The sequence below is a fragment of the Mauremys mutica genome, chromosome 10 (assembly GCF_020497125.1).
Source record: "Mauremys mutica isolate MM-2020 ecotype Southern chromosome 10, ASM2049712v1, whole genome shotgun sequence".
Classification (NCBI taxonomy): Eukaryota; Metazoa; Chordata; order Testudines; family Geoemydidae; genus Mauremys; species Mauremys mutica.
In genome coordinates, this window is record NC_059081.1 from 58,414,867 (window position 1) to 58,438,698 (window position 23,832).

At 44.0% G+C, this 23,832-nt stretch overlaps 1 protein-coding gene and 1 non-coding gene across 2 annotated transcripts in view; both read left to right on the top strand.

Moving 5' to 3' along the window:
* NOP58 (NOP58 ribonucleoprotein) overlaps window positions 1-8,824 on the top strand; it is a 35,689-nt gene extending 26,865 nt beyond the window's left edge. Inside the window, exons 14-15 of the mRNA XM_044978540.1 lie at window positions 6,632-6,753; window positions 8,475-8,824. Coding sequence (XP_044834475.1) covers window positions 6,632-6,753; window positions 8,475-8,528 — 176 coding nt within the window. The 3' untranslated portion in view covers window positions 8,529-8,824. The remainder of the gene's footprint in view (window positions 1-6,631; window positions 6,754-8,474) is intronic.
* Window positions 1,659-1,742, top strand: LOC123343474. Its single transcript, XR_006572261.1, has one exon. It is a non-coding gene; the product is annotated as a small nucleolar RNA SNORD11 (small nucleolar RNA).
* Window positions 8,825-23,832: the final 15,008 nt, after the last annotated feature.

The window sequence follows — 23,832 nt, forward strand, 5'->3', positions numbered from 1 at the left end:
GCATTGTGCTAACTTGTTTATCCCATTTACTATGAGTATGGATAAACCCCTATTATCCAAATAGTTTGGGTCATATCCAAAATTGGGGAGAATCTGAATTTCAGATAATTAGAGTTTGGATAATAGTTTATTTGTATGTGTGTTTAAAAATAACCACTCCATTCTAGAGTGATAGACCTTGATAAGCTAGCTACCAGCTCTGAGTTACCTTGTGAAAGATCTTGCATTGTTAGTTCGGAATGGTTATTTTTTGTATTGAGAATTGCTTTGCAAACTGCCGATAGCTGTGCTAAAAAGCTACTTATTCCTCAGCTCCAAAACATCAAAACTACCCTGATGCTTGCTCTGGTAGAGGAGCACAGAGATGCTGCATTTGAGTTTCTCTGAGCCAGAGTTGGCTGTGAGCTACTCCAGGTTATGTCAGCTGCAATGATCTAATCACAATAATTTACTCTTGGGGGAATTCTGTGCCAAAAATTTACAAATTCTGCACACGATATTTTAAAATTCTGCAGATTTTGTGTGTCAAAATAACACTATAGAACCACACCAGTTTCAATTATTTCGGTAATTTATTTCAAAATTCCTGTCAGCAAATATGTCTGTAACAACACAGACATACAAAAATCCCCCCCCGGAGTAGAGAGTTGAAGAAACTCCCATGACAACCCAGTTCCTGCTTCTCTGGCCGCCCTGGCTGGGCTCTAGGGAGGAGGGAGCAGACACTGTCTCCCCACCCCCCAGAGCCCAGCTGTGGGGTCCTCCCTGGCCTAGACACTCACCACCACCCCTCCCAGAGGCCAGCTGCAGCTCCCCCCCCCCCCGCCCTGAAACTCGTACACCTTCTCCACAGCTGCACGCCACCTCACCCCAGACACTCACATCATCTACTCCTTAGAGGCCAGCATCTGCTCACACCCTCTACCCCCAGAGGACATTCACACCCTCTACCCCACAGAGGCCAGCTGGGGGGGCCTCCAGGGATCCCGAGGGAGAAACCACCTGATGCTGGGTCCCAGGTTTATACGGAGTTTCTTGCATGCGGCTGCCTCCTTCCTTCAGGGCATGCTGGGAACTGCAGCTGCTGGGAACCCTCCAGTTCCCTCCACCTCACACTGGTCTTGCCTTCTATTTCCAAGCTGGGCTCTACTGGTCCAGTGATCCCTATTGGCAGCCAACATCTCTGCAGCCCATTTCTGTAGGGGGGAAAAGGGAAACTCTGTGCGCACAACATTAATTTCTGCAAAATTCTGCATTGAGCAGTGGCGCAGCATTCCCCCAGGAGTAAACAATGGCTGGCAAAGGCTGTAAGAGCAGCCAGGGCCGCTACAAGGGATGCCTAATCCACAACCCCCCCTACAGCCACCATTTTCCATGCACCAACATTGGACAGTGAGGGTGATTTCAGCGCAGTTGCGCTGGCTCTGCATCATCCTCAGGTCCCCTAATGCCAAGGTGATCTTCCTAGGGGCTGGCTATGCTGGCTTTATGGCATCTTGCATTGGTGGAGTGGCTCACGGGCTCTGTAACTTAGCTGAAGATTGGGGCTACCCTCTCCCGTGGTACAGATCTGTCTTTCTGTAGTGTTGGGGGGGGGAAAAGGTCCACATCATGACTTTTGCTGTGATATTTAATACAGTAATGAAACGGACACATGAGTGGTCTGTGATGATTTCAATGTTCTTTGCCTAATTCCTTGTGGAGTATGTGGACATTTTTAGTCACTACCTCTTCTGAGACCCTTCTGAATGTGTTGTCAGCACTAAATTAACCCTTTATTATAGGCACAGAATTGTTTCCATAGACTACCTTTCCATTGTAAACCTAGATGTGAAACACTCATACTTATGTCCCTACCCCAAAACTGCCTCAGAAAACATGGTTCCTTGCTGACACTTCTCTCAAGTATTCTCCTAGAACAGTGGTTCTCAAAACTTTTGTACTGGTGACCCCATTGACATAGCAAGCCTCTGAGTGTGACCCCCCTCCCCCCCAATATAAATTGAAAACATGGTTTTGTATACTTAACGCCATTATAAATGCTGGAGGCAAAGTAGGGTTTGGGGTGGAGGCTGACAGCTCCCATCCCCCCCCAATGTAATAACCTTGTGACCCCCGAGGGGTCCCAACCCCCTGTTTGAGAGCCCCTGTCCTAGAAGGAGAAAATCTACAGCCAATTCCATATTAGTCAGGTATGGCTCTTAAAGATTAGTTTAACTTTTTTTTTACACTCATGAGCATGTCTACTAATGGATTATACCACAAATACCTTTGCCTACGAATCATATCTCTGATTCATTTGGCCATACTGAGTTACTGGTGCCTCTTAACATTTTGGGGATATACAAAGCTTAGTTTTGGTGAGAGCTTGGAAAATCGGAGCCACCAATATCATATGTGGCGGGCAAACTTCAGCGTGGTTCAGTGGATTGGCAAAGTTAAACTTTGCCAGATGTCCTGGTTTTGTTGGCAAGTCCAGAGCTGAGCCATGGTCCTGTCTTTCCAATAAAGAGGTGCATTGGTGAGACACACATCTTAAAAATCTAAGTAGCTGCTATCGTCTGCAAACAAACTTTCTTAAATTAGAATTAAGGGTGTAAACAGTTCAGGAAAAATCATTAAAATTTACTCCAAAAAGAAAAAAACAAAATACCCAGAAAACACTGAAGAGCTGCAAACTCCTAAGTGAAGTTAGAAGTGAGAATTTGAGTTATAGGAATGCCAAATTGAGGTACCATAAACCACCTTCATGGTGTCTTTCATCCTCCATCAAAGCACACAGCTGTACATCTTACTTCATGGCCAGTAACATATATGCTTTGCGCTAATGTTTACAAAATTTCCCCTTCACATTTGTGCACTCTGCCCATCCAGACCTTTCTCCCAACTCTAATTCTTTTTAAGCCAGCTGTACTATGCTTAGTAGTATCCATATGTCCCAATCATGACTGAGGCGTTATTGTGCTAGGGGCTGTACACACTGAGTTAGGTAGATCTGAAGAGCTTATTTATCTCTTACCATCCATGTGCAGACATATCCTTTCTCATTGTCCTCTTATGCCCTTTAAAATCGCAACCTCACAAGGTTCACATATTACTATTGTATCTACGAAGTTCACAAATACCTTTCCCAGCCACCATTCTGCTCAAATCCAAACTTCTGTTTATCCTTTGTATACAGTTGCAAAATAGAACTTTACTTAGCACAGCACCACTCTATTCTCAATGTACCTCATACTACTCTCCACCCACATTTAATCAGCTATCCATCCACCTTACACCCTCCCCATCCTGTGGACTGTCCTTCCACCAACCTGTGTGGTATTCTCTGAAACAGGACAGATCATGACCTCACTGTTTTCAGGTAGATGACAGAAGAGCTGACATGTCCATCATGTGTTGTGGCAGTGGTAGCTTGAGAAGTTTGGCAGGTAGCTCTAAGTGGCATATGGAGTGCATTGGATGATTTAGAAATGCAGAGTTAAGGCTTTATATACTTAAACCCCAAGTGTGTTTAGGTTCCTTGGCTTTAACTTTTTTTAAAACTGCAGTGCTCTATTGAGGTGTCTTCTCAGCATTACAACCTGAAAGGGACACCAACTTAAAAATTGTGTGCCTGATGTTACTGTAACAAAAATAAGAGAATTTAGTTTCTGTTTCCTCTGAGCATTTGGTAGCGCTTTGGACGTCACTTTCAATGTTTCCCTATTTGCGTGGATCTTTCAAACAGCAACCAGGGGCGCGCACGTGCTTTTTAAACATAGTGTTTGGAACCCCTTCAAAAATTGGCAGGCAGAGTATCTGAAGTCACTTAACTTTTTTAAAACTGTCTAGAAAATAAGTTGACACTGTCCCTGGAACGCCACTGTTTCAGTGGGAGTGGGAAACCTGGTATGGGAGTATACGTTGGACAGAATGACTTGAGGTTTTAGTCTTCTAACATGACCACTAATAGTGCTCACCAGTAAAACATTCAGCTTACTTTAAAGGTCATAGTGTGCAGCTATGGCTTGTCACTAAAACTCCTGTACTGCAAGAAAGGGAAGCATCTTTTTAAAATAAATTAATGGTGTTAACCCTGCAGGGAAGGCTCAAGTGACGGGGGCTACCTCTCAGGGCACATTTTAATCATATGCTATTTGACCTGTCATCTGTATGCTGGAAGAAGTGGGTGGAGTATGATGTGTATACAAAGTGCTTGGTATGTAAAAATGCATTAAAGATTTTTGTATGGTAAAACACTCATGGTGGAACCCAGGGTACTGATCTCTACACTGTATAGGTACTCGTAGGTACATCAGTCAAGCTAAGCTATTCTGGGTGCTGTTCTGTCTGGTTCAGAGCCTGCTGACAAAGGCTCTTGCCTCTCTTGTCAACTGCTGTATTGCAAAGAAACCCTACTGGGCTGAGTGACTTGCTCGTGCCAGGTCTGGAGGGAAAAGAACAGCCTCCCTGGAGCTGTTATCCTCATTCTGTCCAGGTTCGAACATGTGAAATCTTGTGATGAGCTCTGTTGGAAACTAGCAATTTAAGTCTTTATTAAGGCATCCTGCTGTTCACTGTGAGAAATTACAAGACCTGTGAATACAAAATACATTATTTTGCATTGAAATTTGTGACAGTTCCCTTGGTGTTTCAAAGCAGATGACACAGTAATAACATAGGTTATTTTCCAAAGGTAACCACACAGCACATTGCTCAGTATCCCAACAGCATGAAAACTTACAGTACAGCAAATGTGACTCAAAATAACGTATGTCACATTGCATAGCAAGATAAATGTATGAGTACAATTATTTGTATGTTATTACTTCTCTTTACGTATATATTATCAATTTGTGTAGGAGGTTGTATTATATGCACACACTAGTTGCATGTTGGCCCGCATGTCTGTTGTGGAATCAGTTTATTATTGTACACACCAGGCCTTTCATCTAGAATCCTCTTCTAATGAGGGTTTGAGCATTTTTTTTATTGGTAAACTGCATGTATTGCTCTATTTGGCTGGTTGCAAAAGGCCGGGGGGGCGGACAAAAAACAGATTAACTCAACAATCCAGCTAGCCTCAAAAATAAGAAACAAAACTCGCCCAACGCCAACGCACACAAACAAGCTCTCTGCTGCCTGCCAAACAGCCAAAAGCCTATAGATTTAAAAAAAAAAAACTAAGCCAAACCAACCTAACAAGGTTGCAAAATTTAAAAAAATTGCAAAAGCCAGTAAATTAAAAAATAACAGCCTTTCAACTCTAAAACTGGTATGTTTTAAAAAACCTAAAATAGCCACAAAAAGCCGGTTCAAACTAATACAAAGCACACAAAAAAGCAAGGGTCCCTAAACAAAAATGTCCCCAAAAAACCCAGCACTTTCAAACCCTTCCAAAAACTAAAGAAAGTCAAAAATTTACAGCAAACCCTAAACAACCTCTGCACAGGGCAAAACTCTCATCTGCCCTTCCCCCTCTTCTTCTTACATTACACCCAGGCTTGGCCAGCTGTGGGTTGTGCATGTGTAAGTATAGAAGTGGGTTAGGGCTCAGGCACTTCCTTCCTCTAAATAAGGTGGGGCGTACCCAGCACTCACTGCTGTTATTTGGTTAATAAAGCTTTAAACTTAGTCACTTGGTGTGCTCCTTTATTTTCTCCCCTAAAAATCCTGTGGCTTCAGCCTGATCACCTAAAGCCCCAGGCAAATTAGTAACATAAATCTGTCACAATGTGACCAGGCATTTTATACACTGGAGTCAATTTTGTGTCTTATGTTTGCACTTGAGGCAAATGTTAAAACGTTTTTTTGTATCATATTACTCTTCTGCTGGTCTGAACGAGTTAACTCTACTGCTACATTTTTGTAATTTTAAGGGAAAGTCCAGTCTGTTCAGTTTATTTTATCTGAGATGTTTCTTTACTTTTTTGTGTTACTTGATTCACCTTCTCACTTTCAATGTTGAATATGTTCTGATTTTTGGAAGTGGTATACTAATTGTTTCCTCTTTTGAGTCATGACTACATGCCACAAATGCTGCTGGCATCAGCATCCCAGTTAAGTAGAAACTGAAGTAATGTTGCTACATCATGAGTTTACGCATTACAAGGCATTGCGTGCTAAAGAGTGTGGTATCCAAGATTGACTCAGTTAAGCAAAGAAATTTAATGAGGTGGGGCTTTAGTGGTATTGTGACTCTGCTGCATAAGATATCATATGAGTAGTGCTTTATGCTTGATTTCTCTATCTGAAGGTTCCTAAAGCTAAATGGTGTGTGTGTGTGTGTCTGTAATATCAATCAGTAGTAGATAATACTGTACTTGCCCATACATTCTGTTGGAAGACAGAACTGAAAATTAATTGTAGATAGCTGTGTGTTCAGGTCTGTTTGAATGATGATATTTTGAGTCTTAAGCAGAATTGTGAGCCCTGATACCAGCGGGCAGTAGGCACGTGAAAGGGAAATATTGGGGAGTGGGAGAAAAGAGGTGGTGAAGAGAGGTAAAATTGCATGAAGGACTCCTGAATGCACTGTGACATGCACAGCTTCATCATCCTCTCATGTAACACACAGTGCAGCTACGGCTTTCTGCCTTAAATACTTTTGACAACTGACAGCCTAATGTTTTGCTTTTCTGTGACACAGAAGAGGCAGATGTAGAGGAAGGTGAACTGGTCAAAAAGAAGAAAAAGAAAAAGGAAAAAAAACAGAGAGCTGAGGAAGAAGCAGCTTTGGCTGAAGAACCATCCACTAGCACAGCGGTGGAGGTGAGATGAGAATCATTCTAAATGATCAGTTGCATTGAAATCTGCAAGGATATTTTCTTTCCGAAACAGTGAGGGGGAGAAAAATACCCATATCTGTATAGCTCAGTGTATGGGGACTATTGTTTTATATTCTCTTCAGCCCTTTTATTTTGTAATATTCAATATTGAAGGGTATGAAAGGGATCAGGTTACAAATTAGGGTAATGGGAAATTCATGACTGTCTCCAAGTACACTATTTCCTGCTCTCTTACCCTCCTATTTTGATATGCGATCTCTAATTTTATACGTCTACCCTTCCAGTTCAGCTTAATGCCCACTACTCTTCTAAAGACCGGACAGGGTGTCCTTCAATCCGCTCAGTGGTATTCACTCAGCAACGTCCCTTAATAGCTCAGAAAGATTTCTGTGCGACACTGGGGCTGCACCATCCCCTTTCGCTGCACCAGCTAGGCTGCTGCTGTGAGCCAAAAGATCTCCTAAATGGCAATACAGAGTGGCTGCCAAACAACTAAGCACTGAATGAATGCCACATTCTTTAAATGTTTTCTGTTTTGGGCCGCCAGGGGTCTTAAACTATGCTAGCTACAATTGTGAGCTACCAGCAGTAGTGACTCACGACAGTTTTTCCTGTAAAAGTGGACAAGGATTTGTTTTGAGACCTGTGCCAGCGAAACCATACTGTAAACCTGTGGAGTGCAACCCGGAAATGGAGGGAATGCCAGTTGGGTTGCACCCTTCTGGCTGAGTACTAAAAGCTGGGGTCACTAGAACACTGTGGATGCTTAAGGAGGGAGGGAGCACCTTACTCTTTGCCCCGCCCACTTCCCACCTAATTCTCAGGCCACTTCCCTGCCTGCGCAGTGCTCAGCTCCAGGGGAGGAGTAATAGCATTTCAAGGAGGCTGTAGAGCTGGCCCTGCAGCCCCTCAAAATGGAACTCTCCAATCCTTGATGTTGATTGCCAGGGAGAGGAGGAAAAAGCATTGCTAACAGCAGCTCCTTCAGGCCACATCCCCACTCACCCACTGTTCCACTCTAGTGCACTCCTATAAGACCCAGAAGCTTCCAGTCTTTCTCTCTGTGACCCCAAACCCACAATGTTGTGGCCACAGTATGTTGGGAGGCTATGGCGAGTTAAGGAATGATTTTTCAACTGTGTTCTGGGTTGTGGACCAAAAAGTTTGAGCACCTTTGATAAATGTTACTCCTCAGATAGCATGCAATAGTTACCCTGTTCTGTGCTAGTGGTGGAATTAGCACTGTTTAGAAAGTAGTGTGGACATTCCCTTTTTATTTATTTATTTTTTACAAATGAGCTTTGGTTCCACTAAATGCTGAAATCTGTAGAAGAATCTCAGTTGCAGACCCCTATTGCTGATGACTTCTTCCCATATGGGTACAAAAGGATGTCTTGCTTTGTGAAGTCCGTAGAAATTAGTCTGTTCTGTGGCTGAGCTCCATGTTTGCAGGCTTCAGTTTGCCCTGCTTTGCACTGGAGGTAATTATGGGTTCCTGCAGTCCAGTGAGCATCCTTTTCTTTGAGACTAGGGAAGGAAATGAATGAGTTTGTGAACCCCTAACAACAGTTTAACATTTGTAAACCACTTTGTGAATATGAGCAGCACTATCCAAGTCCTAAGTTATCTAGCTGTTCCTGTTAGTGTTCTGCATTACCTGTTCCGTTATCGTATGTTCATAGAAATGTTTCATTTGTTTTGCAGAGTACAGAGAAAAAGAAGAAAAAGAAGAAAATCAAAGTAGAGCAAGAGGATTAGTGGGGGAGAAGCAATTCATTTGGACGCTTCAGTTCAGAATATATTCCCTAGAATACTTTCTCTTTAAATACTTGCTCAAACACCATAACTTCCCCCAATAATGGGAGAGGGCAGGTGGAAGATGAATTTGATAAGTCTTTGCTGTCTCTTCCTCAGAACAAAATATTTAATTTGTTTTTGGCTCCTTAGGTGGACCACTGCCTTATTGCAGTTTCATTAATTGAGAAGGTCACAATAAGTCTTTGTTCATATGTGGTCTTTTGTGATACTGAATAAAAACCTTCTTTTTGTATCTATCTGGAGCCAAGATTGTTTTGCCTCTTTCTCATTTGCTGGCACACAGTAACCAATTTAACTAACATTTCTAAGTCAATTTAATTTTGTAAAATGTGTAACCATGAAGGGGAGGATCTGGCTTTCTTACCTTTTTTAAACCTTAAAGGTTTTTATTGTGATTGTTCTCTACAAAGGCAATTCAGAAGCTGCAGTACAATTCCAGTATTTCTCATTTAGGAGACATACCCTAAAATTAATGTGAATAGCCATGTATTCATAAGAGTTTTGCTTTTTACAGAAGCCAGAACAATAGAACAGATGAGCTACATTATCAGTAGTGTACAGTGCAGTCTTCATGAGAGACCTTGAGAGAATTTGCAGGCAAAGATTACAGGGTTTTGCGAAAGACTGACAAGACAGAGACTTACGTTTGCAGTAATGTGAGTGAACTTTTTTTGTGGTTATCATTCAACAATTCCATTTTACTTGCCACTCAAAAATCCAAAGGATTGACTTCTTCAGCTGCTTAGTGACTCAACTGAAAAGGAAAGCTTTTCTTTTGTTTTTGAAATAGAAACGACTTATTTCAACTATTGTTAAATGTTTTTATTGCTTCTGGGTAGCAAACAGTATACTGCACTGCTGAACCTTCAAAAGACTTATTCGATCCTGACTATAGGGTTTGCAGTGGAAAAGCAAATTCAACTTTAACTGTATAATTGACCTTTGCCCAATATTTAGTATATGTTACCCTTGCATATTATCCCATGCATTCCCTTTTCTTATCTTTTTTATAAGGCATCTTATATTCCTCCCTAACAAAACAGGGAATCCTGTCTCTGTCTGGAAGATGTTTGATACCTGCTTTATGCAGTTGATGATTTTCTATGGTAGATAATTTATTGACCAACTCTTCACATTTAACTGCTTACCCATGTTTGCTTTGTGACAGTGTAAAGGGACATGTGTTGTTGACTCTCTAATCTAATGTTAATCTGCTCTCTTGATGTGTAGAGGATGCAAAATGCCGCCTCCTTCTCTGCCCATGTTAATGCTTAGCCACTGCCTTCCCTGGAGCTCCAAAGGAGGGCAGTTTTAATTAGCCGAGGGAGGCTTCTCAGAGGATGCTGTGAATCAGCATATCGGGCACCTATCTCTGGCACATCCTACTGCTCTGAACCCCTTGCTTATCCTTGAGAGAGTCCGGGTTGCTGATCCTTGTCGCCCTTATGAGATGATCTTTCCCCCACTTGGAGCTTTGTGCAGTGGAATTCTCCAGCAGCCAATGGTAATCTCCAGAATTTTTGAGTGCATTCTAATTTTACTGGCTAAGTAATAAGACACATTAAATCTGAATCTTGCAGTGGAAAGAAAAACCATGTGCAGTTATCCATGAAAGACAGAAATCTTTGATGTAATGCCCTGAGCTTTTTTTATTATAAATGTATTCTCAAATACAAATAATTACAGATGAGGGATTTCATTATCCTCTTTAGCATTAATGTAATCACTTGCCCAAAAGTCTTAAATAAATTATGTATTCAATACTCAGATACTGTCCTATATAATTTATCCAACTCAGAACATTTGCATGAACATTTTATTAGCTAAATGAAAGTTATTAGTCGGATCAAGATTTTTAAAGATTATTCACATTTCCATGTTCTTTTAAGTGCTGCAGGTTCTTATATTGCAAAACAAAATTGCACTGTAGAAAATGAGGTGGTGCTGAAGGCTTTCAGTCTTTGGTGAAGGTGATGGTCCTTTTGGACCAAAGAACACGGGAGGGAAACCGTTCAAGTTTTGGATCCTGGATAGGTGATACATTGTATCTCTTCTTTCCCACAGTCCCTCTTTTGAGCAAGGCTGGAGATTACTTTGAAATCAGACTTCTAGTTTGAACTGCTTGAGAGCAACTAATTGTCTGACTGCAATATTTGGATTAAGCATAGTTCTGCAAAAATGGCCAGTGACCGTGAACAATGTTATGTTGACACTGAAATGGTAATCACTATACTCCAGAGTTAACAAGCTGAATCTGTTTGCTGCTATAGGCATTTAACAGCAGCTTGGTTATGCTGAGTTCCCCTTTTGAAGGTAGTATACACTGCTATAATAGCTTTAGAAAGGAATTTGAGCTGTGCTGCTTATAGGAAAGTATACTTTTAAATTGGGCTGTGCGTAAAATAAAAAAGAAACTAATAAAATGGATTAAATATAAGTCTCATGTAACATGGGTACAGAAACTTCATTTTAGACCAGGATGAAATTGATGGCAGTTCAGCAAGGACAGTGGGACCCATACAATCACAACTGCCATATATGCTGCTCCGTGGAAGGATTGTAGAAGTTTCACTTTAGTTTCAAAGGGCTTTAGTTACCTGAAATGTGAGCTACTGCGTCTTATCTTTTCAATTTATCTTATCAACTTTTTTGGAAAGATTTTATGAATAAGTTTCACACTGATCGGTGGGTCAGGCCCAGAAAAAGGGAGAGGGGTCTTTAGTGAGGTTGCTGATAACTTTGGAAGCTATTTCTAGTCCAGTTTAGGCAAACTGATCTTATATTCTAAAGTGCTTGTAATGTAATAGAATGAAACAAAAGAATCTTCTTGTATCTAGATGAGTTGTAGAGGTGTCTCCAGCAAAAGTCTCTTTTCTGCCTGCTGGAAAGCACAAAGTCTGCATCTTTTTTCACTCCTTGGCTAGTGGATATACTAAAATAAAGCAGACAAATACCTGCATCTATCTTCAGCTGTTGAAGTGACTTTATCATCTTGACAGAGGAGGACTGGCTGCTGTGATCAGTAATGACCTCAGTGCTTTATGGTAGCACCACTTGGACTGAAGACAGGAGTGGGGAAACTCCAAATAGTTTGTTATACTGTGTTGCTGAAAACACACATCATTGTGAAGGTTTCATTGGTGTGTGCCAATCACTATGCTAATTCCTCGGGAAAGAGCAGATTGTATTCAAGGTCCTGATCATGTATTCAGAGCCCTGCTTTGGGCATCTCTTATCTCAAGAACCACTTCTCCCTCTGATAGTGATAAGGGAATAGTCATCTCCAATGGTAAAGGGTTCTAGGAAGAGCAGGCGAGGTATCTGTTGGAAGACCTGAGACTTTAGAACTCCCACAAGACTTGTCACCAGAAACCAAAATGTAAGGCCCACCTCTTTGATAGCTTATCTACTGGAACATGGCCATAGAAAATAGGAAGGGTAATTAAAGTGTGATAATATATGTTCTGAGGTGCTGAAAAGTGCTTATTCAAGTATCGGAGCAATATATGTTGTGTGTGGGCCAGCAGCGCACTCTTCTCTCTCAGCCTGAGAGATTCTGCCATTTAAAAGTATGGAGACTGGATGGTTCTGGGGCTTAGAAATTGGACACACAACCTTTCCCTTGGTTCACACTTGGTCCAGGCTGGCAGTGAAAGAAAGTTACCTAGCTTAGGGTTTTGTGTAGTTCCATCACTATAGTGCCTAAGTGCATGGCAATGTCCACAGTGGGCTTTATGGAGTTTTCTGATCTGTCTCCCAGCTTCTAGGAATCTGTATTTCCCCCTTCAGTTCTCATGGGGAAGCTTTAGCAAACCGCGGTCTTGTAGCATGTTCTCATTACCTTCTGATGTCTATTCAGGCTGTGTTTACATGAACTTGTGAGCCCCTTTCCTAGTAGCCAGTACACACTGCTAGTGCTTCTGTACCTCTTGAATAATGAATTCATTGTCTTCTAATCTAGAGGATCATTCTGGCAACTTTCATGAGCTCTAGAGTTTGTTCAGAATTAATCAGGAGATATAATTTTTCTTTAAATTAGAATGTAAATTTTACAAACTAAGTTGAAACTTCTCCCTATTAAGTCACTGGGAGAGAGGAAAATATCTAACATCTTAATATGGGCTTTAGTACCAGGGCATAGCTAGAGCACAACTCGTCATAAAAATGACTCCATAAAAATGGCACTACCTTACTGAACATATTTGCCTTTTTTCCCCTGAGATTGCTGCAAACAAAATTTGATTCATATTAGCCGTGTACATCCACTATGGTTTAGGGAAGTGTGAGCTGGATTCTGTTCATGGGCAATTGTCTATGAAGTTCTCCTTTTGTAACTTCTATTACTTTATATGATGCATGAGGAGAAAAGAAAACAACGTGGCTTGATCTGGATGCTATTGAGAGAATAAATATTGGAGCTCACTGGAGGATGAAAATTCTGTTTTGCAGCAATTCTCAATGTTTAGAAATTGGTTTTGTTTTGGATTGGAATGAAAATAAAACCTTTCCAAAGATTTCACCAAAAAAGTGTGTATGCATGTTAACCATTCTTTATAGCCTGGTCATTAGGGTGCTAGGCTGAGATGTGGAAATCCCAGGCTCAAGTGCGTGTTCCGCCTGATTCAGAGCAGTTACTCATCCCAGTGCAACCTTTTGTCTAGACTTTACTCTGAGCTTGCTTAGAAGACATAATTTAGAATGGCAGGTGCACCTTACGTTAGGAAAACATTTCCTTCTGTTTTCTCCTGTGGGAGAGAACTGGAATATGTCCTAGAATTATTCTAATTCTTCACAGATATAATTGTATCCAACCCCATACCAAAGTTGTGCCTCATTTGTACAATGAAAAATTCCAAGACTTAACCAAATCCAGGAGGTGGTGGGAAGCTATCTAAGTTAAACTTGCACATAGAGAGACTTAGAGTTTCAATGCAAAATAAAACAAGTCTTAATATAACAAGTAGAAAATTCAATAATAGTTTTCATAATCTAGAAATTTTATTTTGTGTGCTTAAGATCCTCTATCCTTCTGTTTCTATCTGTGAGCACGTTATAGAATGGACATCTTTCGGTCAGGCTATTTGTTTCCCTGCCTTTATAGTCAGCAGGATTTTCAAAAGCTCTCATTGGCCTAACTGCTTCCATTGAAATAATGGTAAATTGACTTCAAGGGGAGCTGCTTCGGCCAATGCTGAGCACTTCCACTCATCATCAATTTTTCATCCACTTTTTAATTAGTCACATATTGCAAAACAACCCTTTTTGTGTCTAGCATCCCCTCTTGTTCTGGTGATTGTAGACTTTGATCCAATGCTACCCATACAAGTCAGAGAGATCAGGTACAGTTCCTTGGGTTTACCTAACCATCCCCAGTGCCCCACTTGGTGTTACAATTTTAGTCAGTATTCTATGCATCTCCCTTGAGTACATAGGTCATGATCCACCCCCGCTCTATCCCATTTTCATTTCAAAAGCAACTTGCATGAACAGTTACGTGTCTTTACCACACGCAATACTGTCCCCTCATACAGGCTTGGTTTATTAATACATACCCCTTTGTGTCCAAGATGGACATGTGACTTTCAAACCAGATTAACGTTCTTCACCCACTCTCTGCATAGCCTGGCTTAATTGTTAGACAGTATGTCATTCCTGTCCCAGCCTTAAAATTGCCAAATGTTCAGTAATTCTGTATCTTCAGTAATATCAATCTACAGCAAATAGGATTTCTTGACAGTATCTCATCATGGTTATATAGAAGCTAAGGATTTTGTCAGTAGTGATAACCAAATGACAAATGGAAATAGTGATCTTGTCTGTGCACAGATGGGTCAACATGTAATAAACTGATCGTAACAGGAATTGAATGATACGAAATTCATGATAGATACCTCTGATGAAGGATGGTCCGGGAGCACAGGACTAGGAATTGGGACACTTGGACTACAGGAGTGGGCTCAAAGGACAAGGCTTGGTTCTGGATCTAAACTGCTCCAAAGTTTGTGGGGTATTCAGATTTTGTATGCTGGATCAGGCCACTCCCCCATGGTTTTGCCACAGATTTCATCTATGCCCCCCAGATATAAGTCACTTTATCTCTCATTTCTCCTCTTTAGAAGTGAGAAGGTTCTTCCCAACTCATAGAAGTGTACAAGACTTAATTCAGTAATATTTGTAAAGCACTCTGAGAACCTCCGATAAGAGGTTATGTAGAAGTGTATTATGTAGGGGGAGGAGAGGAGTCCTTCAGAACGCAGGGTGAAATTACGGCTGTTTGAAACTGCAATTAAATCTCTTATAAAACTGCTGCCAAGGGCTCTGTCATGGTAGCCATCTCAGATTCATTCCTGCAGAAAAGGGAATTAAAACACCTACTTAGAATCTTTAAATGTTCCATGTTTAATTTTGAGTGGCATAATAGCAATAGCATTAACAAAATGACCCAATAATGGCCTAGAACCACTTTAAAATCTCAGCTTTTAACTAAAAATGAACATTCTAGCATTTATCTGGGGGGAGCGCAGACTGTTGCTGAAGTCTGACTTCTCCTTCTATCCGTGTTCTTGCTCAATTGTTAGATCGTAAAGCTCATAACAAACTGCAGCCACAAAGGATGGGAGACTGACTATTTATACAGCTGTGAATGCAACACTGTAACATTAGAGATAGGAAAAAAAATAGTACCAATTACCCAGAAAGTGTATTGCAACACACTGAAGCAATAACGGACAACAATGTAGCAATGGCAAGTTTGTCTCATATTTGGTGTGTCAGTACCGGGGTGGGGAAGAATAAGAACATTAAAAACAATACGTGGCCTTTATTACTAGTCTCTGCATTTTTATTCGATTGGCGCCAGCCAACCAAACTAACAAACAGGAAAACCTACCTTACCAAACAGAGTGAATATCAGTAATAATACATATGTGCTGCTCCAAGAATATCAACAGGTATTACAAGGATCAGTTAACTCACAGCAGCTCACTGAGGGATTAGCCTAACTCAGAAGAAGGCAGAGTGAGGTTAAATGCCATGGCCAAAGCCATACAGGGTGAAATTGACCCCTTTGTAGAAAGCCAGCACAAGGCCCGTGCACTGTTTAAGTCCAACTTCAGCTCTCAAAATAGAGCTGAAGCAGGCCTCAAATAGTTCATATGCATTTAATGGCCCTGTGTATAGAGGGTCAGTTTCAATTATAAGGAGTCAGAGCCCACAACAAATGGAACCCAGGAATCCTTGCTTCCAATCCTCTGCGATACCCACAGAGCAACAATGCTGCTGTGCAAGTAATTAATACCCAACCATTGTAACATTGATATAGAAATCAATTTACTAAGGGTGTAATAAACAGAACAAATATAAAGGATCAACCTCAAATGTCAGATAAATGAGCCTGTCACTACCAGAAAGGAGATGAAAATAGAAATCCATGTTCAAATATTTGTTTTATAGCATCACTCATTTTTTGCTCTGTCTAGATGTGTGTTTTACCAAAAAGCCAAAGGTTATGTTCCCATTGTACCAAACTGGAGACTGGCTGGCTAGAAAATTGCAGTAATTCTTTCCTGGAGGAAATCCTTTTTGATCCCCAGTAGTTCAGGGCTCTAATTTGGAGGGAAAAAATAGTTTGGCATTCTTTCAAGCAACATGATTTTTATCTTTTAGCAGTCTCCAAAAGCCTATTGTGTTCTGTTCCTGTGGGTCACAAAGGGTGGCAGTCACTTTATCTCCAGCCTTGTTGGCTAGGGATTGGCTTCAGTTGGGAATCCTGTAGTATTGTTTTATGGAAATAGGGTCCTCCATCAAATCTGTAGCCAAAAGTTTTGGTGAGAGACCTTCCATGAAACTGAGGGTATTATTGCCTTCCCTCCATCCACGGTTCCTCAATATTCCCTCATTGCGAATGCTCAAGCCTCTCTAGGCATCCCTTAATTCCTCAGGAGTTATTCAGTGGTGATGTCTGGTGTATTTGCTAACTGCTACCATCCTCCAAATGACCCTGGATTCATTCTTTGTTTCAGGCAAACAGCCTATATTCTACCATCAATTTTTAACCAGGACCCACCTCAGTGTTTTCCATGGAGACTTCTGCTTAAAGTCTAATGGCAGGACATGGGCTAAGGGGAGGCAAGGGCACACTGCCCCTCTCAGAGCTGAGCCATAAAGATTCTTTGTCCAGACACCAACCTACTTTACAGTGAGTGTTCAGAACTCTGAATAGCAGAGTATTCAGTTTCTGGACCCCAGATTAAATAAAATGAAATATTTGGCTCCCTCTACTCCCTCCTTGGTCCTGTAGAAGGCCAGAGGATTTGTTTGGGTTTAGCCTCTTTTTCTATCAATAATTAGGCTCTGATATAATTAATGTAAATTTTTTTTAACTGCCCAGTGCCTAAGTGTTATGGTAGGATAACTTCCTAAGAGTTACTGCAGCTTGTTTCTCTGCTCCAAGACTAAAGGGCATGGCTACACTTGCAGATGGTGAGCACCGGGAGTTAAACCAGCCCTCGGAGACCGCAGCAGGGAAAGCGCTGCCATGTGTTCACACTGTCAGCTGCAAGCGCGGTGGCGTGGCCACATCTGCGGCACTTGCAGTAGCATTGGGAGCGGTGCATTATGGGCAGCTATCCCACAGAGCACCTCTTCTCATTCTGGTGCTGCAGCTTGTGGGAAGGGGGTCGGGGGGAGAAGGGCATCCTGGGTCCTGTCCCAATGCCCCGTGATGCATTGCTTCGCAACCCAGCAATCCCTGTGCTTCCATCCACATTTGGCGCCATCTTTCAACGGTTTTTGTACTGCATGCTGTCTTCCTTTTCGGTCTGCAGGAATGGATCCCGAACTTGTGAGGAATATGCGGATGGCTCTTGCCAGCACGTCACGAATTGCAGTCAAGTTACTTAAGCGACAAAGTGACAGTGAGGAGTCCGACGATGTCGACACGTATAACGCATATGGCATGAGATTGCTTGTGGCATTCACAGACATGCTCACCACAGTGGAACGCCGCTTTTGGGCTCAGGAAGCAAGCAGTGTGTGAACACACAGCAGCGATTTCCCTGCTGCAATCTCTGAGGGCTGGTTCAACTCCCGGAGCTCTACATCTGCAAGTGTTGCCATGCCCTTAACATCTACAGTAGGAGTAAGGGCTTTTCTGCCTGAGAAAGTTGCACTGGTTTAACAAAAGGTGTTGTTTTAAACAGATTTAGTTAAACCGGTGCAGCAGGCTGTGTGGACACTCGCTTCAGTCTAAACTCATTTATTTCCATTTATCTTAAGGCCATTGGGGACAGGAAGGGCTACCAATTGTCACGCATCTCACATGCTATGCACCTGCCTGCAGCTCAGCCTGAATCTCGGCCATTTGCCAGAGCTGTGGGAAGGCAGCACTGAAGTTCAGCCTTTTGGCAGCAGAGCTGCTCTGGTGCTGTTGAGCAGGCAGCCAGGCACAGCTGGGTGGGTTCGCTGCTGGGGGGCTGCTCCCTCTGCTGGGTGCCAGGCAGCCAGGAAGGAGCTCTCAGAATGAGACAGGGGCAGCAGCAGGAGGTGTGGGGCCGAATACAGGTGGTCTGGTGCCTGGCTCCCCACTCAACTACACCAGACTCCTTCAGCTGCTTTAGTAGCCCCCATGCCACTGCACCCTCTGCTCCTCAGCAGCCACAGATCTCTCTCTCCCTCTGGGGACCCCAGCAGCCAACCCTCCCATGTACCTCCCATTTCCCACTCAGACTCCCTGACCCAGCTGTGTCCCCAGACATCAAGTGTGATGGAATGCTAAACACTCATTGGTTTTCTCAGCAGTTTGTCACACTGCATAATCAAAGCACCCATTCTGGTGTTTTGACTTAGACCCTTATTGAAAAGTGTAGATTACAAAGAGGTAGGGTGGTAGATTGTCTTTGTCAGTGGTTCTCAACTGTTTGTATTGGTGACCCCTTTCACACAGTAAGACTTTTGAGTGTGAACCCCTTATAAATTAAAAACTTTTTTTTTATATTTAACACTATTCTAAATGCTGGAGGTGAAGTGGGACTTGGGGGTGGAGGCTGACAGCTCACAACACACACACACCCCCTCGGTAATAACCTCACAGCCCCCGAAGGGGTCACAACCCCCAGTTTGAGAACCCCTGGTCTTTGTCATTTGACTTGAGCAGATATTTGAACAATCCATATTGTTGTAGGCCTGTGTGGCTGCTTTAATGTGCCTATAGGTCTGATATCTTTTATATCAAGACAGTTTATCTGCTTAGACCCTTCCCTCTCTCTTTTACCATGTTTACAGCTTACTTATCATTCTAACTTTGTATAGCTCCCATCCAGCAAAGCACTTAAACATGTATTTAACTTTAAGCATGAGTAGTCACAGGGTTAAGTATTTTGCTGACTTGGGTCGATGTTTGGTGCATCCTTCTTATCTTCCCATTCTAGGGATGAGTAGGAGCGACCAGCTCCCATCAGCAATGTCTTTGGGTGGTGGATAGGGAACATCCTGCAGATATGCATGACAGTTGCAAATATTTAATAAGCAGTTGCAGACCAACTGGCACCATCTCTCAGCAGGCTGGGGTGGGGTAGCTGGTGGTGTGGCTACCTCTATAAAATGCCACTTAGACCCTATGATGAAGATGTCAAGGGAAACAGTGACCACCTTAAAATAAGTCTTGCCAGGGCAGGTGTGGCTTGTCATCCTTGGCAGGCAGTTCATCTAGGCAGGGCCATCCTTAGGCATACGCAGCATATGCGGCTGGGTAGGGCACCTGAAAATTTGGGGCACCATTTCCCTCGCTGGCTGTGGCTGGAATCCTCTCTTTTCCAGCCCCTCCCCCAGAGTGGGTCGGTGGGCTTCTCCAGCCTCCAGGTCCGCCAGCCCAGCCCCAGGGAGTGTAGAGTGGCGCGGCTGGTCACTGGCGGCACGGCCCACCGCTGCCAGGAACGGAGTCCCTCTCTGGACCCTGGCTGCCTGCGCCGCTCACTCGCTCTCCAGCGGGGGATGAGCCGGGACCAGGACAGGAAGAGTGAAACTTTGTGAGTCAGCAGGGTTGGGTAGGGGGGATGGACTTAAAGTGACAGTGCACTCACTGTCTCACACGTCACTCACACACACACACACACACATAGAGTCTGGCTTTTACACCCACATACACTCTGCCTTTCACGAGTCACAGTCCCCCAATACAGATTGTGTCACAAACAATGTCTCACACTCCCCAACACACTCTGTCACACAGTCCCCCAACACAGTCTCACACAGGCTCACTCTCTCTCACACACGCAGATTTTTTTTGATAAAATGCTTTTTGAGGAAAAAACTTATCGAAAGATAGTTTGAATTAAGATATCTTTGAGCTATAATGTATCATCACGGAATAGGAATTATAAATTCTAATTCTATAGTATGAGACAATATATTCACATAATGTTTAAGAAAAGTTTTGTAACTATGAGTTCCAGTAGTTCATGGATTAGGGACCCAATCTTATAGGGTTCCAGGGGCTTCTGTGCAGATTATTTAGGTTAATCTTTTTATCTATCTCATGGGACTCAGTGCTCAGTGGATTTGTGTTTCCAGAGATAACATGCATGTTAAAAGCAAAAACGTTTTAAATAAATAAATTTATAGCGATGAGAAATAACAGACCTCAACCCTATTGTCCCTCTGTAAATTTGTGTACACAGAATCAAAAAGTGCAAAGTTTCAAAAAGTTCAATGAATAGAGGATTGTTGGGGGTGGAATAGATCTGGACAAGGAGAAGAAGTCTGGAGATAAATGTGAGAAGGGAGAGACAGGCAGTAGAAACAAAAGTGAAACTGTTTGAGCAGCATATTCCAGAAGTCTTGAGGTCTTTCTGAGTGTAGCCTTTGTTGCCGGCACAGAATACCCGAGGCAGCAACAGCGGTTCGTTGCCCGGTGTGCTTCGCTCCAATAAACACACCAAGGTGGAGAAGCAGACAAAGTTTATTTGAGATCTCAAAGCATGATGCTCGGAGACACAGACACGTCTCAGATCAAGCACACAGCTACAAGCAGTTTTTCCCTCTTTATACATAACTTCAGCTAAGCATTCCTATTATCCCCACTACCCCCCCTTCTTCCTCCTCCCGTCTATTTTTCTATAGCAGATACATCATGCAAGTAGCAATTACATTAAGCAGTTAAGTCATACTTGGCAACAACCACTTTAGCTCATTAGTAACTCTTCTGTGAACAGTTATCTTGTTTTATTTCTTTTGATCTGTTATTTTGCCCCTTAGCCAGGAGCAAGCAGGCCTCATTATAGCAGGCCTCATTATTGCCTTCTGGTACAGGTGTTGCAACTGATAACCATTCTCTGTTGCTGGCCTGTTAGGTCGATTAAAGTTCAAACAAACATGGAAGCACTTTGGTCAGACATGGAGTGACTTTAGTTCATTCAGGCCTACTACAGAAGGGCTTCATTGACACTGTGGTTTTCCACCCTCCTGAGTTACCTAGAGTCATGCCTAATGACACCAACACCTTCATTGATTTGAGATCTACTATAGCATTCTCTTACCAGACGGGAAACCTATAATGGCAGCAAGCTGCAAAAGAGACCCAGTTTGGGAATATTTTAATGAAGTTCCTCTACCTGTGGGTAAGATGGGCATGCGTGCAAAATGCAAACAGTGCAGCAAAGAAATGCAAGGCCTAGTAGACTGAATGAAACAACATCATGAGAAGTGTTCCTTCTCAGAAGGAAGCTGCGTTGAAGATGATGAAAGGAACATGTCTGAACATGCAGGATCTTCAGGTTGGTAAACTTTTTTTATTTCATACTTTTTTCTTAAGGACTTCCTGTCTTCCTTCTAGACTATTCTTGAATTTTCATGTTTGAGCAAAAAAAATATAGTTGTTACTCTATGGTACTATAATTTTAGAAGCAGTTGTGATAAAAAGTAAATAGCTGAAATAGACAGATCTTCCTTTTACAATTTCACCTTTAAAGTAGTACTGAGTGTCAGTGAATGCAATGAGTAATACTAAATGAGCAGTATGGTGGTAATAATTCTTCGAGTGCTTGCTCATATCAATTCCAGTTAGGTGTGCACACATGCCGGGTGCATGGATGTCGGAAACTTTTTCCCTAGCAGCTACCCGTCGGGCCGGCTGTGAAGGCCCTTGGAGTGGCGCCGATATGGTGCTCTATATATGACCCTGCCGGCCTGACCCCCGTCAGTTCCTTCTTATGGCCCATGACGGTTGTTGGAACAGTGGTGTCTTGTTCTCAAGTGCTCCACCACTCCCTAGCTATTCTACTTATCTCTGTATATAGTTACCCATTGTTAGTTAATTGTTATCTTTAGTTGTTAAGTATAGTCTTTAGCACTTGAAGGGGTTTTCTCTTCAACGAGTGCCCCACAGGGCTCTGGGGCATGCCATCCCAGGGCTTCAAACCTTGTCGCTCCTACAGCAAGCCTAGGCCCACTGGCGACCCCCACAACTCCTGTCTTTGGTGTCTGGGAGAGGCCCAGCAGGAGGATAAGTGCAGGATTTGCAAGGTATTCAAACCTCGCACTAGGAAGGAGAGGGACATTAGACTAAAACAACTCCTCATGGAGTCTGCTCACTGTCTGCCACAAGACTTGGTCCCGAGCACCTTCGTGCAGAGCACTCCTCCAGCGGTGCCGTCTACAGCACCGAAAAAGGACTTGGCACACCTTTCTAGGGCCCGGTGGTCTCCTGGGGCCCTGTAAGGGTCCGGTGTGGGGGCTCGGCCGTCTCAGGTGCGGCCGGGAGCCAGGCCGCCTCACTACACGGTGGCAACCAGCAGTCAGTCTCTGAAGGTCCAGGGGTTCCGCCCCTCAGGCGGGGCTGAACAAAGGCATGCAGTCAATAAAGCCCGACCTCTCAGTCGGGGCGGGCAGCAAATAGCAGTTCTGAGCTCAGACCCTCAGTCCGGGGCTGAGCCACCGAGTCAATGATATACCCCCAGGCCCTCAGTTAGGGCGGGGCAGCAAAACATCAGTTCTAGGCTCAGGTCCTTACAGCAGGAGCTGAGCACACAGAGTAAATAGCAAGCCCAGGCCCTCAGTCAGGGCGGGGCAGCAACACAGCAGTTCTAGGCTCAGATCCTTACCGCAGGGGCTGAACAAACAGAGTCAGTGGTTTAAGCCCCAAGCCCTCAGTCAGGGCGGGGCAACAAACAGCAGTTCTAGCTCAGACCCTCAGGCAGGGGCTGAGCAAACAGCAATAGTTCAGGGCTCAGGTACTTGTAGCAGGAGCTGAGCCACAGCAATAGTTCAGGGGCTCAGGTCCTTGTAGCAGGAGCTGAGCAAGCCACAGGCAAGTGCAGGCTTCTATGCCGGAGCGCTGGTTTGAGGGGGAGACTGCCACCCGTGAGTGGGGTGGCAGGGGGGGGGACACAGGCCCACCCACTCCACTGTGTCCCAGCCCGGGGCCCTAACAGCGGCAGTTAGTCTGCTGCTGTGTCGGTGGGGTCCTGACCGCAACACACCGACATCGGCTCTTCATCTGTCGTAGCCAGACTGGGGTCAGCTACCCCCGGGCTACTTCCCATCTCCCCCTCCATGGATACCTGCTCATCGCTGGTGTCTGCAGCGGGGTCCCACACCATGGGCTCCTCGGCAGGTTGAGGGCTGGTCAGGTCGAGCTGCTCCTCTGGACTCGGGTCGGGGAGACGCTCGGGCAGCTCCTCGGGGTACCGGGCTCGGGGAATGCTCGGCCAGTCCACCTCGGGGTACCGGGCTCGGGGAATGCTCGGCCAGTCCACCTCGGGGTACCGGGCTCGGGGAAGGCTCGGTCCGTCCTCAGGGTACCGGGCTCGGGGAAGGCTCGGGCCAGCCGGAGCTCGGTCCGTGGCGTCTGTCCTCTCCAGCCGCTGGGCTGCAACTGAGCGCTGGGGCCGGGCCTTTATACTTCCTGTCCCGCCCCTTGACTTCCAGGGGGCAGGGACAGGTGGCAGTGGCTCCGCCCACTGAGGGGGCTGTTCTGGCTCCTCCCTCTCAGGTGCGGCCGGGAGCCAGGCCGCCTCACTACAGGCCCAAAAACACTCACCCAGCACCGCTCCCACTCCCCAGCTGCCTGTAAAAAGCAGGCCCCAGAAAAGCCTCCTCAAAGGCTTGAGGTGGACACTGCACCCCTGGCAGGGCACAATGCAGGCCAGGGACATAAGGCCAACAAACCTTCCAGTAGGCCTCAACCTGCACAGGCCCCCGCCTCCCTGGGAAGCCCCACACCACCGGACTCCCTGCAGGTGGAGGAGGT